Here is a 17,490-nt window from a genome sequence, read left to right as displayed (position 1 = left end):
ACAGTTTGATGATTTAAGCTCATTTAAAGCTATATTGACAATGAAAGGGAAGCCTCACCCTTATCAAACAGCTGCTCCTGCCAGGTGCCTGTGTGACCACAGGCACTCAGGCATCCCCACAGCGAATCCGGCCAAAGGGATCCAACTGAAAGCTAACCAGGCAAACAGCAGCAACAAGCACCTTGTTTGCAGACGGATCAGGGAACTAATGCCACTCGCCACACATGTGCATAGCGAAGGAGCTGCAGACAGGAACGCGTGGATAACCAAAGGGAAGAGAAGGCAGGAGAGAGCGCGTCTTTCAGTGTCATCACTCTTCGGTCAGCTTGAGCTAGATACCAAGGAGGAGTACAAAAAGGTGACAAAAGCTTCAAATGTTGAAAGTGCAAACTCACAAAAGAAAAATAATCATCTGTCCCAGTAACTGGCATAGGGATAAGGTGCATTAGTCTGCAATTTTCCTCTTCAAAAGAAAAAATATTGCAGTATTTGCTCTTGCATTACTTCTACTATGAACAACTTCTAATGAAAAATTTTATGCATTTCTTACAATTTGATTACTTTTCATTTTGACTCGTTAATAATTCCTGAAAGAAGGTCATGTTTACATGGCAATTTGCTTCTGCTTAACTGACTGTCCCATCAATCACCATCACATCTGTTGCTTAAAATGGGCAGTAACCGGGGCCGATTTGAAGAACACACCGAAGTGYCAGTGCCAGCTTGGTAGGAACCAAACCTCCAAGAGAGATAGTGCTCCCCAACGCCAGCTCCCAGCCTAGCTCAGCACTTCAGAGACATGAGAAAGCCCAGCAGCAAGAGCACAAGGCAGCCGGGCAAGGCGGGAGCGCGGAGGAAGCCGGCCCTGGGGCCCTACCTCACACAAACGCCTCTTTCCAGGTGCACYAGTTCCCACCTCTGAGCTTGGGAGGCAAAAGAAACACGGAATACATTTACACAGAGAATAAAGGCGAGGTGACATAACTCAGTGTGCTTGTGCAATCTTGTTTCGTACGGTTTTGAAGAAGTCATGAATGAATGATAGGTTGCGACACTATTTTCCGGGCCACCGAGACCAGTGCAAAGCATTTAACCCATTCATACAATACAGTTAACTCTGTTCAGACAATCACCAAACTACAGCTTAATATGAAGTCATTCTCCTCTAGTTATGCCTCTTCCAACAGTTAGAAAGAAGTATATTATCTAAACCCAAACGAGAGATTTCATGAGAAAAAAATAAAAAGGATAATGTAATAAAACATCAGTCAATCAGGCTCTACATCAAATGCAAGAGCAGCATGTGCTTTGGATGCTGCTTGCACTCCAAGTAACTGTGTGCCACTGCCTGAAGGGCTGGTCCTTYACTCTCCCTCCAACTCGTGTCATGCTGCTGCAAGGTTCTTTGGGTCCCAGTTGACAACTGAACGAGCACAGGATGAGTCGGGTCAGTGAATGGACCTGACAGAAAGCTAGCTCAAATAAAAAATTTTAAAAATTAAAAATATAAAATAAAATAAAATAAAATAAAATAAAATAAAATAAAATAAAATAAAATAAAATAAAATAAAATAAAATAGTTTTCTGCTGGATCAATACCAACTGATTAAAYGTCAGCTGAAGAATCACTAGGCGCACTGCAAAGGAAAGCAATGTGCAGCTGGCAATAGAGGGGACACCGACTTTTTCAGGATCAGCCCTCAGTTACAACGGTTTCACTGTGATATTATATAGGCACAAGAGTTACACACTTCTGTTCTCGCACCTTGTGCAATGTAAACTGTACAAGTGTATTCCATGGTGCACTCTGCGTATTTTCCTTACTTTTCTCCTTCTGTAATTTTAAGAGTCAAATTGTGTTTGGAAAGCCTTAATTTTCCCATAATATTCTGTATAACTTAATGCTCAGTGAACACCTTGCCACCTCTAAATCAAGATATGATCTCTCCATTTTCTCTTCCAATTTCATATGAATAGGAATTCCAAATTTCCATTTTAATATAATTATTAGCTTAAGCTCTGTCACACTTTCCCTACAACTACTTCCTCTCATAGACTCTAACATAAGCTAATGTGGTTATCAATGAATGCTCTATTGTTAGCACATTTTAAAAACATTCTCCAGACTCTCCATAAGACTTCCACCCATTTCCAATGTTTCTTCAGATAACCCACTTAGTTTTCCATTCTATCACTCTAAATAATAATYCATTCTATCACTCTAAATAATAAAGAAAATGTCGTCATTGTGACTCTGATGACTAATGTCTCTAGAGCTGTTATATTTCCGTAGGTTTCCTCTTTTGCCATGTTCCCAAAACCCGCTCTTTTTTTCAAGCTAAATCTACTTAAGATTACAAATATAATATAACAAAACATGAAACATGAAACAATTATGCCTATGCTTGGCATTAATCAGCCAGACTATTCTTCCTTCTTTTCTCTCAGACTTCCAATTTGTTCAGGTATTTTCAATAGCTTGTTGTATCGTTTCTGTAACAGAGATTTGCTTTCTTTCAAAATGATGATTATCTCCAGACAGTTTCCTAGATGTGACCACAACAATTCCCATTTCTAAGTATGGATTTTACAAAATAGAAGGTAAAATAGAAGGCAATCTACTGATATTTAATTTTAAGCTCTATTCCTTACAAGTTCTCTCAAACCTTTTAAAGGTGATGAAGCTACTGTTAACTACTAGTCACTTTTATAAAATGGAGATAGATCCTCAAATCAGTAACAAAAGGCAAGAGCTGATAAAAGATCTAAAAGAACTTAAATGCAATTATGAAATGATTCAAGMTCAAACAACACACAGAGGAAAAGGGCATATGCCCCATTTTAAGCCCATGATAGAACAGAAACTATGCAGGGAAAGGTCTTTTCAGAAGTCTTTTGTAGTCCAGTTTGGTACTCAAGCATACACACTGTTAAACTGCATAGAGAAAAGCAGATTCACTAAGTGCAAATCTCTAGTTTTGACTTCTGGAGTACCAAAAACCTGAAATTATGTTTCGCAACAGTGGCGACTGAGCTTGGCAAAATAGTCAGTTAAAAATATAAAAAATTTGGAACTAAACATGCTGAAAGAGACCTAGATCATCTGGTAATTTTCACAATTGGTAATTTTCACCAAACTAGAAAAGAAATTAATTATATTTTAGAGAAAGATGGGTATCGAGAGAGCAAAAGACAGATAGATACATTTGCTCAGTTCTTTGACACTTCAGAATACTTACTGTTTTAGGAAACAAGAAAACAAACTCTGAATGTAAGTTGAGAAATAAAAACACTCTGATAAACAAAAAAAACCAACTCATGTTCAAGGCATTAAAGGAATACCTGTTAAGAAAAAAGAAGCATAAAATGTAGGTAAATAAGTTTGATATATAGGTTTTTTAATACAARCTTATTTACCTACATTATATACTTTTTTTTTTAAAGGCCTCTGTAACACACATAAATCACATATAATACACATGAAATACACATAGCTGCAGCATAAAATATGTGGGCCTTTCATGCTGATAAATATTTCATCAGGAAGGTGTTAAGTGCAACTTTTTATTTAACTACCCATCAATGCCTTTTTCCCCCATAAATGATTGGGATTGTTTTTCTTTGAGCAGGGCTAGCTCTGATCCTTTTGAGCTGTTCTGCAGAACAGAAACACTAACAAAMCAAACAAAAACTCCACAGTGATTAAAAACTGATTCATAATAATTTTACAAAATATATTCTTATAAAGACAAAGATAAAGGAACAAAGATCCTAAAAAAGATCCCTAAAACCAAGGCGCTGCAGGTATATTTCACTTTCTTAATAACTGGTCGTACTGTACTAAGAAAATGAAAAATAGAAACTGAACTTCCCAAAACTCTCATTACTGTCTGTTTCAGATCCACTTTAGGATCTCCTCTTGAACACTCAGTCCAACTGTTTAGGTGATTGTCTGGTTGGAACCAGACATTCACAAATATGTGAATAGCTACATCTATATACAAACATTGGTCTCACCACCCTGCAATAAACAGGAAAATCAGAGAACTGTTTTGTACATACCAAAGCACCATCCTCACATGTCCAAGCACTTGGGTCAGATTCAAGTTTACTGATACAAACCACAAATTTTTCTGGAAATACACGTAGCTCTRTGCAAAAACAATTGAAAAGAAGATTACAAAAAATGAAATACATATATTCAAAGACGCATAATGGCAACATGCACATTATTTTAGTAAAAAATATATGYATATATATTTTTAACTACGTAAGAACTCATTTGTTCTACTCCACTAAGGATAATTTTATTACCTTCTTTCTTCAGCATCTCATCCCTGGTTTTGGTCTCTGCCTTTTAGCAGCCAATTAGACCATCCAAGGCCCCTGACAAAAAAAACCACCAAGAGCCACAGAGAACCCATGTAAGGTGCTATCTTCGTATATCTGGAAGTAGTTCCAGATAACTTTTTCCATCTCTGTCTCCGGGATGGAGGCGGAGCTGGCCATGCAGCAGTCAGTAGGGCTGCTCTACTCTTTGGAAGCCATTATGCTCTACTTTTGAGGGAGGCATTTCAGGTCTTGATGTTACAAACAAAGCAACTGTGAGAGGCTCATATTTACAAACAAGCTGAGGTTGCCTGACACGCTATTGGGGTATTTAAGCTGCAGCTCTGGTCTCTCCGTGGATGCTCTCTTAGCTAATGGGAAATGCAAGGTAAGATGCTTCAACGTGGCCGTGATGCCAGATGCTAGAGAAACAGGCAGAGAGGAACCTCATGAAATATAACCATGGGAAGTGCAGGGTCTCACACCTGGGGAGGAATAACCCCGTGCACCAGCACTCAATGTGGCACAACTGSCTGGAAAGCAGCTTCACAGCCAGGGCCTGGTGGTTCTCACAGGCACCAAATTGACCACGAGTCGGCAATACGCCCTGTCAGAAAAGGTGGCCAACAGCACCATGAGCTGCATTAGCAAGAACATGACCAGCAGGCAGAGGAAGGTTCTCCTCTCTTTTGACCTGGTGAGACTATATCTGAACCACATCCAGTTCYGGGCTCTCCAGTACCCAGGAGATGGGACATACAGGAGCAAGTCCAGTATGGATGTAGTGGAGCCACCAAGAAAGTTAAGGGATCAGAACATCTGTAATATGAGAAGCTGAGCAAGTTGGGATTGCTTAGCAAGGGGAATCTTATCACTGTGCCCATGGTGGAGSGTATAAAGAAAGGGAATTTGTCTCTTTTCAGCAGCATCCAGTAAAAAGACAAGAAGCAACGGGCACAAATTGAAGAAAAAAATGCTTTAAAGAGAAGAAAAGGCTTTTTTATTGTAAGGATGGTCAAGCACTGGAAAACATTGCTCATTAAGCTCCCCTTGCTAGGAAACTCAGTTTTCAGGAAGTTGAGTTTTGACTGAAGACTTAAAGCCTCTCTTTTTGGCCGCATTAGAAAAGCAAGTTAATTCCAGCTAGTTGCTTTTATTGTCATATTTTATAGTAATCTCACTTGCTAGCTAACAAAATAAATGTATCTTTAGGCATTCACTGATGCTTAAAGAAAGTTAAGATATAATACTCTGGAAAGAATGTTGAAACAGCATCACAGRCTTACTGTTATTCTAACCTAATTACTCTTTCAGCAGGCAAGAAGAACGAGTTTGACAAAATATTTAAAATCAACACTGTAATCTCTTCAATCACTACATATTTAAAAAATTAGTTGATATGAAGAGAGATTTAAACATGCATGAATGTAATAAATTCCTGTTAAAAAAATTACAAAGAGGTTTCCATTCAAGGAATCATATTTTCAATGCCACTTAGTTGATTTATTAGTCTTCTCTTATATGAAAAGATCCACAAAAAGGGCAGTGATTTTTAAAGTTCCTTTTTTATTGTTGTTGGCAGGAGAGGATTGCTATCACTTCCTAACAGAACATCTTGGCCTGAGAAAACATGAAAAAAGATCTGGTCCGATGACATCACTTCTGTAAAGATTTTATAACACTGGGCCGAATGAAAGCTTTTTCTTGCATACACTTGTACCACACCATTGATGTCACAAGACACTCGAGCAACAATGAAGTGATTCATCCTGCAACCTCTAGTTGATTCATCCTGCAGAAACTCAGTAAAACGCTGAGTCTCATCATACTTACAGATTTTGGTGGGGCTTAGCTGATTACCCCGAGGCGAGGCATACGAGCTTTTAAATTAAGTCAAAAAAAGAAATCTATCATATGGTAAGAAAAGCTTCTAATTTTAGCAAACATCCTCTGGAAAAACAAAACAAAAGCAAATCCTAAAATAAATTGCGATTAAGTATATCAAGAAAAACCCTAACAAAAGTATTACTTTATAATCTCCTTGTTTTCTAGTACAAATGCAATATTATAAGCAACATCATAAGAAACCAGTCTCTTACCACGGTAATGCCTCCCCACAGCACAACGAAGATTGACCCATCTCCTCATAAACTGGGCAGCAATGTGAAAGCGGTTGCCTGCTACATAAAACAAAATGATAATGGTAAGTGAAAGGGTATCTCATGCATTCTGKTCTCAAAATATTGCATATCTACAAAAATAGGACTGTTGAAGAGAAAGAAAGGCAGCAGGTCATGAATGGAGAAACCCACTACAGCTTTAAAGGAATATTTTAAAATAAGAACTACGTACACCAAAGTCTGAAGAAATTAGTATCTGGAAGAGGGAAAAACCTAAACAATTTACTTACAGCAAAGTTCACATATCCAATCACAGAAATACACTTAAGTTGATTAATTGATCACAGAAGATGTCCCATCAGTAGCCCTGGGAACTAAACTCCCAGTCACTAATATACTTTTACACAAATGCTGCATGAAGACTACAAATGACAAGCCCTTAACTGTCTAGCCAATTGTCACTGGCTAGAAAGGATTTTCTCATGGTTAAGAGACTATAAAGCCTACTTAAATTTCCAATGGACTCCAAGTAAATCAGATTCAGAAAGGTGCTTAGGAATCTAAATCCCACTGAAATTGAAAGACGTTTGAATCTGAGAGTCCTCCTGCAGGTTCCCTGTACAAGCTCATTAAAAATATACAAACAAAAAAATGAAAGATAGTGAGATCTCCCCCCAACTATTTAGGGGTTTGCAGGTCTTAATATTTCCATCCAGCCCTTTAGGGGGTTGCAAGTTTTAACATATTGCTCCTTCCAAGATGGACAGATATCCTGGCTGCAAAAACCACAGACGAGTTTAAAAATGAAGTAGCAATGTTGTTCTTCCAAGCATTTAAAGGAAGTAAGGAAAGACCCTGTGCCCCAGGCTCAGTCTCTGCTGAGCAAGTGTCAGGGCATGCCAAGTACAAGGATATTTCCAACTACAAGGATACTTCCAAGTCCAAGCCTGGACTTGCATGTCCTCTCCTGCACAGACTGCTCTCCTACATGTACAAGATCTCCTGGAGCTCCCCATAAAGGGATGTTCGGCAGTATCACCTCTCCTTAAGTACCACGGTTATTGATCACAATCAATCCTTTGATATTTATCAGCCATCTTTTTTCCTTCCCCTCAGGAAAATAACTACAACTTTGCTTCCCTTTAAAGATCAAGGCAAGATGCAACAAGGCAAAAAATACCCCCCCCCCCCCCCCAAAAAAAAAAGATGAGTGCTTGAGAAAATTTTGGTGTAATCTATCACCCTTATCGACTGCATATTTATGAACACAAGAAATGAGAATTACTTTTAGCTGTTTCCAGTTTGGCATCCACAACTCTTCAGCACTCTTAGTAAGGTAAACAAAATCTAGGAATTTGCCCTTTATTGAAACAAATTGTTAGTTCAGTTATGGTGTCTTCACCCCTGCAATTTTTTTTTTTAATAATCTAGTGACATGTCTAGCTATTTACTTTGCTTGATCTCTATTGCTTTTAATCACATTGAATTGCTAATGGCCTGAACAAAGTTAGAAATTCCTCTTCACGAACCTTGATTCAACTGGTTCCTGTTCTCTGGGGTACAGCACCTCCCTTAAGTCCAACAAAATAAATAACACATGCACACRTGAGCGACCCAGACAGCTCAACACTAACCCTGCAGAGTAACCTCAAGTCTGAAAGTACTAGGGAGCCTTCGCAGGGTGTTGTACCTGAGAACAAGCTCTGCCCAGAGGGACTAACACTAGGAGGATTTGAGTTGCAGTGACTACTTACCACTAGACCTTGCTGAAAAGTCAGAAGAAATGCTCTGCTATATATGTGAGAAAACTCTACATTGCATTTGTTTTAAAATACAGATTATTTTGAATGTAACATACAACTACATTTATCGACTATATTGAAGCGCTTGTGTGAAATCTAGACCAGCCCCTAAAGTCACCGGGAGTTTGCAGAACTTGCCGATAGCTTTGAGATTGTCAGAATTACTGCAGCACTATAAAAGCCGCAACATTCACTTTCTGCTTCCACTGAGTGGAAGGTTTTTTCAGTTAACCATTCTTCTTCAYAAAACGAAAAAAGCCTCACAAGAGCACGTCCTTATCTGCACCTTGCAGCTTTTTAAACTTTCTTTACAGTTAACGAGGATGAGTCTGAACTAGTTCTCAAGTCCAGCCTTGCCTACCATCAATGCTGTCATACACAGGGGAGAAGACTGGCGTACACCCGGCGAGGACCAAACGCTGCTGCAAGCGAGGAGCAAGTGAGATGYGCCCAGGCGGTCGGCGTTAGCCCCTTCGGAGCAGGGGGTGGCAGCCCGCAGTGCCCTGCGGCCAGCCACGCAGCCGGGACGTTCCTGCACCCTGGGCTCTGCCAGCCCACCCAGCCACAGCTGAAATTTCATCTTCATCACGCAGCACATGCACACCTCCCTATGTAGACGACCAACAAAGGCAGAAATAACATTTCCACGAGCATTTATTTTCTATTTTTTCCCAAACCGTGCATCTAAATCATTGGATCAAAACAAGAGCCCTTGAAATTCAGCATGTGACTTAGCAAAAGCAGCTCTAGAACGGCCGCAGTTGGGTTTCAGCTGTAACGTGCACCGGTGAGTAATGCCTTTTAAGGGAATGCTAATTGCCCTGCTTGTTATATTTCAGAGTCCCAAGACACTGAGAGGAAGTATCAGACACTGCCTYTTCACTGTAAAACTATCCAGCAACACTTGTTTTCCAAAGGAGTTACAGCCAAGTGGAGTCGAGCTTCCAGCAGGCTGCCAAGAGGCGGCTGTGGTCGGGATCCCAGCAGTGGGAAGCCCTCTCCCACGGCTGCTAGCGACCATGGAGTGGGGAGCCTGGGAAAATGCCTCTGAGCGCCTGAGTTATCTGCGGCAGCCTGGCAGGTGTTGGCTTCCCAGCGCAGCCTGGCACCTGCCTGGCCCTACGCAGGTTCTGCCGAGGCTTCTCCAGCCCCACTGCCAGCCTGCAGAGGCCTGTTGCCCCACAAACACATCCCTCTTTGGCATATGATTATTTCTGTGTTTAATTTTTATATTTTTAATATCACTTTTTTTTAAAAAAAACTTTTTTTTTTCCAATAGTCCACATATTATACATCTCTGACAGAGTATTCCCGATTAGCATCTCTACGTCTCTGCRGGAAACCCTTAATCCTTGCAACTCACATGTACTGAAAATGGAAGATGAATTGGGTGTGTAAAACTGGGAAAGTAAACATATAGACATTTTGCAATATTAGAATAAAACAAAACCTGAATTTTACTTATGCTAGTTTAATTCTTCTGTACAGATTAAACTAGAGCCGTAATAATGTTTACAGTTTAGAGGGCTTTTCATCTTCAAAGTACTCTACAGGCATGTTATTATGATGCTTTTTAGCGGTCATGTTTCTCCACTTAGAATTAGAGACCAACAAATTCCTGATCATTGTTTGCAAGCTAAAAGCTAAAAGAAGCAGATGCAGCCACAACACCGCACACACAAAAACAACTGCGCAAAACAAACCAGGAAAACGTCCCACTGCTAATTGGGCAGCCTTCCTTTCCCCAAACAACTGCACGTATCCACCTCGCCCACTGCAGCTAGTCCAGCCTTTCTAATGTAGATGAAATGCCAAACCAAACGGTGGTGTCCAGGCCCAGCCTATGGACTCTGCGTGACAGAAGCCAGCAGGGCACAACGCAAGAAACTCTCAGGATTCCTCAGGTTCCTTCACTATCTCAAAGTAATTTTTTTTTAACTGTTTTYGAAAACTGTATTATTTAAAGTGACAATTACATTTAAAGGCATAGAAAGATATCAGTGCACTTTAAGCCAAACTTAAAAAGCTCTATTCCAGACATTAAATTTATGTGCATAAAATGTGAATAGGAAAAAACACTTGGGAGCAGTACTGATTTCTGTATGAATATACATATATTAGCGCACGTGGCAGCTAGGAAAAGGAACAGGTAACTCTCCTTTACCCCTTAAACCTAAGGAGGAAACAGGCTCCTCCTTTACCCCTTAAATTTATTGATTTTAATGTTCTTCTACTGTTCAGTCTTCTAAAGACAAGTCTCCTGAACACAGGTGAGTTGCWCTTCCTACAAAACAAAGTCACTTGTAGCACAAAAACCTGACTGCGAGGTAGAAATGTGCCTTCCGAGTAGAACAAACGTGACCACTTCCCTTTATTGCTCATTGGAACAACATTATCATAGGTGCTCATACTGCAGTGCTAAAAAGACTTTCAAATAAAGGCAAATAAATCCTTCATGGGCCTGCAGACTATTTTTCCCCTGGTAATAGGAAATATTTTCTGCAAAAGCTTCCCTGAGAGAAAAGGGCACTAAACCTCCTGCTCCCAAAGCTGACAAGAATCCATCTTCTACCCATAACAGGAAGTCTAGACAAGGGTCACTAAAAATGTCAGGAAGAAGCTTTGAACAGGTGGAAAACCGTATCTCATGGCTAGAAAACCTATGGGCTCAGGGGAAAGAAAAAAAGTCAGTCTGCCCCTAAAAGCATGATGAGAGAAAAAAAAGAGGGATAGAAGAGCTCATGCAAGTATTCCCAGCAGAACCTCAGCAAGATGACATGTGAGAAGGTCTGTTTCTTCAAAGCTGATCCTGATATATGTGTGTGCAGCAAGGAATAGATTTGTCCCATTTTTTGAGAAATACTATTAAAGATCACTCAGTGGAGCCAAGAGGTAGATGTTGATGGTCATGTGCTCTCTCTCCTACCCTGTGACCTAAAGGCACCTTAAAAAGAGACCAAGTTTCAAGAAATGTGTCTGGACTTGAACCACCATGTGTTTCACAGTGCCGTCAAAATAGAGCAAGTTGTGGTTTTATGCTCATAGGTTCTTGTCTTTCACACAAAACTCTCTCTAATGTTTACAGGAGCTCCTTCTCAAAAAACAAGCACAAAGCCACCCCAAAGGAGCCTGTGATATTTCCTCTCTACAGATGCAGGCAACTGGACCACTACCCAGCTCTAGCAGGGAAGGTGGTGATGGCTGTGGCGCAAAGAGCTCAGCTCTGATCTCAGAAGGTTGGTAACAAGGTGCTCATTTGAGCTTCCYGAAGAACCCAGTACTGTGATGAACCACCTGAGCAACCTGCCTCAGTCTCTTGCAGACTCTAGCATCAGTGTAAAAGAAACTATGTACAACAAGATACATAGGACATTCTCTTTTTCAACAYTCAGTGGCAAATTTTAGGTATTTCATACCAAAAAGACCAAAAAATATGAGTCTGCCATGTGCTATCGGGATATTTCAGAAGAGATCAGACAGGCTGTCACCTTCTACCTTTCTTTCTTTAAATGCTAAAGTAACCTTAGTCATTTACAGTGCAGTTTGCGTCAGGACTTGCCCCTCCATCTCTACATGGATACAGATTTCTTAAGCACTTGAAAAAATGTAAATAAAGTCACAAAAATGTTTATAATTTGAAGCTTAGTATTTTCTTTCTACCTTTTCCATGTGATAATAAAACCTAAGAACATAAGTACATAAAAGAGCATATTAGTATGCAATGTTAACAGAACTTTAAAAGAAATCTTTACTCRTATTGAACCATCAAGTCAAACTGGAGTGGATCCGAATTACTTCTGATTGTAATAAAAATACAAAGGACACATGTTCCATAAATTTCTATACTATCTTTTTTGCAAAATGCAACGTCAGTATTTATTGGACTACTAGTAATAGCTTTGGGGCTCACTGGGAGAATTTTAGGGAAATGAAGGGTTAAAGACACGTAAAACAGATTTTCTCACAGTTTAAAGACAGCAAAACAACACATTTAGGAAACCAGACAGCTAAAGGGTCAAAACGTTACACTTCCAGGTCAGACTTCTGGATGCAATTAAGTAAATTCTTCCAAACATTTCTAGGGAAATCATATTTCTTTTAGGCTTTATTTTAAATCCCTATTCTTTCTGGCTTATGTTGTAACCAAAACACTATTGCTGTTTTTAGGAGCATTTTATATAGAGTATCTAGCTTTGGATTTTGTTTTTTAAAGGGAATCTGACATTACATCTCAATATAAAAATCAATTTTTTTTATCTCATTTAGTTTAAAATTGTAAAAAAGGCAGGAGCCAAAGTGAAAAACTAGGACACTTAAAAATAAAGCATGCTTTTTCTTTTCCTCTTAGAAGAGGTATTTCCCTTTACATATTTGTCCTTTTATTGCATGTATTTTAATAGTCATATTTTTTTTAACTAAATTCTTCTTTCTCTAACAGTTATATAAAAAACTGATACTAAAGATACTGACAATGTTCCCACTTGCGCAGTTACATGCTTCACATACTTGATGACTTCTTGATGACTTCTATCACTGCTCAACAAGACTACTTATGTGTAGAAAAACAGAATTGAAGCCCCAGCAACAAAGATTTTCAGAGGCAACATTTGCAGACTTGCAGAAACCTCCTCTGCGTAGCCACCGCTACTCGAAACAGGCACAAGCTTAGCAAAGATGCAAAAACGCAAAGATACCAAAGTAGATATGTTGGTTTTGTTTTGTTCTTTTTTAAACACAGGAGCAGTAGGCCTGGTGTGCATCTAATAATTTAGTTATTCTAAAGGTTAATTTATATTACAGGGGTAAGATTATATYACAGACTAACCCAAAATATGTAAGTAGATTCAGATACTGCACAGCGCACAAACTGAAGACAACTTCCAAGAGTACCAGGCTGCCAAGAACAGGCAAGCAGGCAAACAGAAACTGGCGAGTCCTTAGGGAGTGATTTCCCAACTCGCTGCACGTGGTTCTAACCTACTAAGATGCTAAGGTCTCTTTTAGGTAGTAGCTAYGTACCCCATGGCCTACACGACACTCATTTTGACAGTCTCAAATGAAAATAAACAAGCAAATWGGTAATTAAGAGGAAGGCTGTTCTTGCCTAACTTGAGATCTACATCAAGGAAGTGTTCTAAACTCTGTTTTTAACTACTACACATGACTTCCACCATCCCAGACAGGGAKGAGGTTAATTCTGTCCTGTATATTTTATATAGGTAAATTGACCATTAACTTGTAGCCAGTTTGGCAAACTGGAACATGATTGCATTTTGCAAGTGCATGGGATTTCTTTTTACTGAAACGTTGCCTAATTATACAATGAACATTATAAAAATAAACTTCAAATATACAATAAAYAGGTCTCTGCAAAAACTGAAGTACTAACAGCAAAATAGCTATGGAGATCCACCTGGATACTACAGAAAGATTTTTATAACTTATAGAGTCCCTGTTACACTTGTGTGTAAAAGCACAGGTATTTTTGTTGCCCCTGCATACACAGAGTAATTTTCATACTACTTTTTTGCTTTTCATTAACTGGAAAAGCTCCTATGGAAATGAGACAGAAACAAAATATGGAAACAAGATGGAACAAGAAACTGAAATAGTATGAATATAAGGCAGACATAATTAAAGGTCAGAAGTCAAGACTGCATTCAGAACTAGAATCAAATTCTTTTCACAAAAAAAATACCGAATTAAACAACACACTTAYTGTTTTAGAGTAACTGATACTTCTTTTCAATATTGAATATATAAAACATCATTATAGAGTATCTTTAAAATAAAAGCAATACCATTTCATTTCCTCTCCAAGACCTTCACATGGGAGCTGCAACTAGGGAAGAAGTAAAATAAGGATAAAGCATCAGCCCACCTGGAATTGCAGCTGTAGATGTCCCAGGGACTGCTGAAGTATCTGAATGTATCAAGAAAAAGGCAGACCTAGATCCTGGAATATTCTAACTCCAGCACTTTTTCCTGACAACCTTTGAAACACGCCATCTTTCCCTAACAACCTGATGTTTTCAGATAACAGTGCAGGCTTTTGCGAGAAAAGTATGGTGGCAACAACATAAAAAGGCCATTATTGTGCCAGATCAAAGCTCCACACAGTTAAATGCCTYGCATTTATAAGTCACTACATATGGGTACCAGGGGAAAATAAAAACCTGCATAAACATATGTAACATCTTGCCCAGGAGCCTCCCAGGCTGCACCTACTCTCAACATGGACCCTTCCTGACCCAGCGGTGATTTCTATGTATTCTGTAACCTTGCCATTTCCATGTTTCTTAACCATCAATTCTTAATTTGCTCTTCATCCATCCCACCTCGAGCCACATTTTTTGACTACTCATCTCTATAAATCTCCTTCTCCCTCATGTTTCCTCATTCAGAACTCTCCTTACCAGGCTAGCCTGCTTGCTGGCAAAGACACCCATGCTCTGCTTAGTGAGGTGGATCTCTCCCCATCAGCTCTTCATCTTTAAACAGGATCCCATGGTTGTAGAAACCAAAACCCTGTTGCCAACACCAGCAACGTAGCCTTTTTTTTTTAAACATAAAAAATCCATCTGCTCCTCCTCATCCTTCCATCCTTCCAAAATCCATCCTTCAGGATTCAGGAGAAAATAGGCTAGGTTCCCAAACCGTCAGCCCCAGAGCTCTGAAAATCTGTTTGCCCCTTTCCAATATGCCCTTCTTATCACTCGTGCACATGTGGAAGAGCAGCAGAGGACAACAGCCCAACCATGGACAAGATCTCGGATTGGGGCCCCTGCCGCTAGAGAGGTGACAAGCTTCTCTAGAGAAGAAGTCAGGTCAGCAGATGGGTCCTGCTTCCTCCTGCACTAAGGAGTCACACACAACACTCACTCGTCACTGTTTCTGGATGCTCCTGCATGGCACTGGGTCTGCCTGCTCAGTTGCTTCCCTTGAAGTCATGCCCAGCTCCTCCTCAGCCTGGAGGGCACCAAACCTGGTCCTCATCACAAGTTGTCAGGACAAGCAGAGCCTTTCAGCTTCTCCTTTGAGAAGTGACCAGCTCGCAGGGYGCTATGGGGCACCCTTTCACTCAGCACAGAGCCTAGCAGCAGACTCTCTGCTGTTGGGCACTGCRACTCCTGGAGCTGCAGCATCTCCAACACCACCTATTGCTTTCTCACCATCTCAAATGCTACAGAGACGACTGACTTCATCCTTTACCTGATGACACAACTCGTCACCAGCAGCACAGCTCCTGCAGAAGTGCTCACCCTCAGCCCAGGCTGCATGGAGAGGCCCCAACCACCCTCTGTGGCTGGAGACCTGTGCAGCTGCAGCGGCTCTTGGGGGCCTGTCCAGGTGAAAGCCTCTGAGCAGCCGGTAACAGCGAGTCCCCCCAGGAAAGGTCCTGAGGGGAAGGTTGTAGCCGTGCCCAAGGACGCGTCTGCTGCCTCGACKGGAAACCAAGGTGCCTTTTTGCACCCTCTGTGCCAACTGCTGGGTCTGTCAGCTGCCCTGTTAGCTGTGCTAACCTTCTTCCTCCCATTTCTTSTGCAGAAATTTCTACTAGCCATATTTTCCGTACACATCCTCCTTACTGTTTCCTCTCTTGGCACGCAAACTTTGCCTTTTGCCTTAAGCTTCTGTAGTTTGCCCTTTAACACCCCCCTGTATTTAAAATCTCCGCTCGGTCCTCTTTAGAGTCACCTGTTAACTTAAATCTCTTTGCTCTTATCAGAAACAGCCACCTTGGGCYGAGCATGAAAAACCAGCCTTTGCTTTTGTCCTGTTCAGGCCTATGGTCTTTTTGTATCTGAGTATTATGTGCTTGACAAATTCACTACAAAAAGTACATTAGTGAGCAGTACAAGCAGTGCAAAATAAAAATGTACTAGCATATATATAAACACAAGTTTAACTTTTAAGATTATATAATTGTAAATTGTGAATTAAGTACTGTTGTTAAATGAATAAGKAAAACATGCCTATCATGGCTAAAAAATATGCCTGTCACTAATATATGCCTTTGAGTATTACTTTATACTCATTGCATTTGAATAATGCTACCGAAAAACAATGGCCRTTTTGCATGGTTTTGTCCATGCAGGTTGGATGCAGGCAAAAACCAAATCTTTGAAAAATCACATATTAATTTTCTCTTTTTTTTAAAAAAAAGAAGTGGAATCAAACACATTTGGACRTTAATTAAACACAGGAAATACAGAGTTTATACCAAAGCCTATGTCCAAATATTACATTAAAGCTTATTTTGGCAAATGGTTCACACTGGCTATTTGGGAGGGGCAGGGAAATTGTTCAGACAGAAGGAAGAATAGGAAGAACTTGCTTGTCTTGGCTACTTTCACTCATTTTTCCATTCTTTCCTCCTTTCTTCTCCTATGTGCAACACCCACAGATTTCCTAATGAGCCGGTATGCGACCCACCACACACTGCTGCGTGGGTGTAACTTGCATGAAAAAGGAAAGTAAATTAATGAGTACGGATATTTACTTTATGTGCTGTAAAACTAAAAGGTGCTATTGGATACTATTAACATTAAATATAAGATAAACAGAAATTGTGATACCTGCTGATTTCCTCTTCAAAATAGTTACAGTAGCCATTGCAGCAGTATGTCCTCTGTTCTGCAGATCTAAACACCAAGACCAGATCTGCTCCAAGTAAAGTAGCTTTTATTCCTGAGGACAGCCCTGCCACAGCATGTTTCAATGTTAAAGGCTGTCTAAAATTTCTACCAAGAGTGGCCTAGTAATTCTGATTCTAATAACTTTTGAGTACAGCCTGCAACGTGGAGAATAAGTAAGTAACTAAACGTAACCTGAAAAGATGCAAGTTCAAAGAGGGGTGAGGTACAGACMAGGGATACTCCATGTAGTAAATAACCAGCTAAGAAAACATCTTAATTCCCTCCAMAGGAACGTTCCTCTTTGCAGTGGGGATTTTGCAGCAGTGAAACCCTAGACACACACATGCTCTCTAAGCATRCGAAACCACACTCAGCTTGAAGAGTTCAGCAACGTTGAGTAGCCTCCAAATGCAGGAGCAGCTGCAAGGTTAAACGCTCCACGAGCAGCACCTACRTTGCCCCCACCAGCTACCTAGTGCTTCATCTACTCTGTTCTATTCCTTCCTCAGGTAAGCGTTGACTTGAATACACCTTGAAYAAACTTGATTCTTGGACTTGAAGCACCCCTTTCCTTCAAAGGGTGGCCCTGAGCAACACAGA

At 40.2% G+C, this 17,490-nt stretch overlaps 1 protein-coding gene across 4 annotated transcripts in view; it reads right to left on the bottom strand.

The window, feature by feature from the left end:
- Window positions 1-17,490, bottom strand: part of SLX4IP (SLX4 interacting protein) — a 62,577-nt gene that overhangs the window by 10,358 nt on the left and 34,729 nt on the right. For 2 of the 4 annotated variants that reach the window (XM_026052910.1, XM_026052911.1), the window contains exons 5-6: window positions 6,429-6,509; window positions 4,063-4,151 (exon numbers count right to left, since the gene is read on the bottom strand). In XM_026052910.1, the coding sequence (XP_025908695.1) occupies window positions 4,063-4,151; window positions 6,429-6,509 (170 nt within the window). The remainder of the gene's footprint in view (window positions 1-4,062; window positions 4,152-6,428; window positions 6,510-17,490) is intronic. The other 2 variants (XM_026052913.1, XM_026052912.1) reach the window with 2 other exon arrangements.

Source organism: Nothoprocta perdicaria, unplaced genomic scaffold (genome assembly GCF_003342845.1).
Source record: "Nothoprocta perdicaria isolate Ctin4 unplaced genomic scaffold, notPer1 scaffold_93, whole genome shotgun sequence".
NCBI classification, from domain to species: Eukaryota; Metazoa; Chordata; class Aves; order Tinamiformes; family Tinamidae; genus Nothoprocta; species Nothoprocta perdicaria.
The sequence above is the reverse complement of the archived record's forward strand: the minus strand, read 5'-3'. Positions and strand labels throughout refer to the sequence as shown.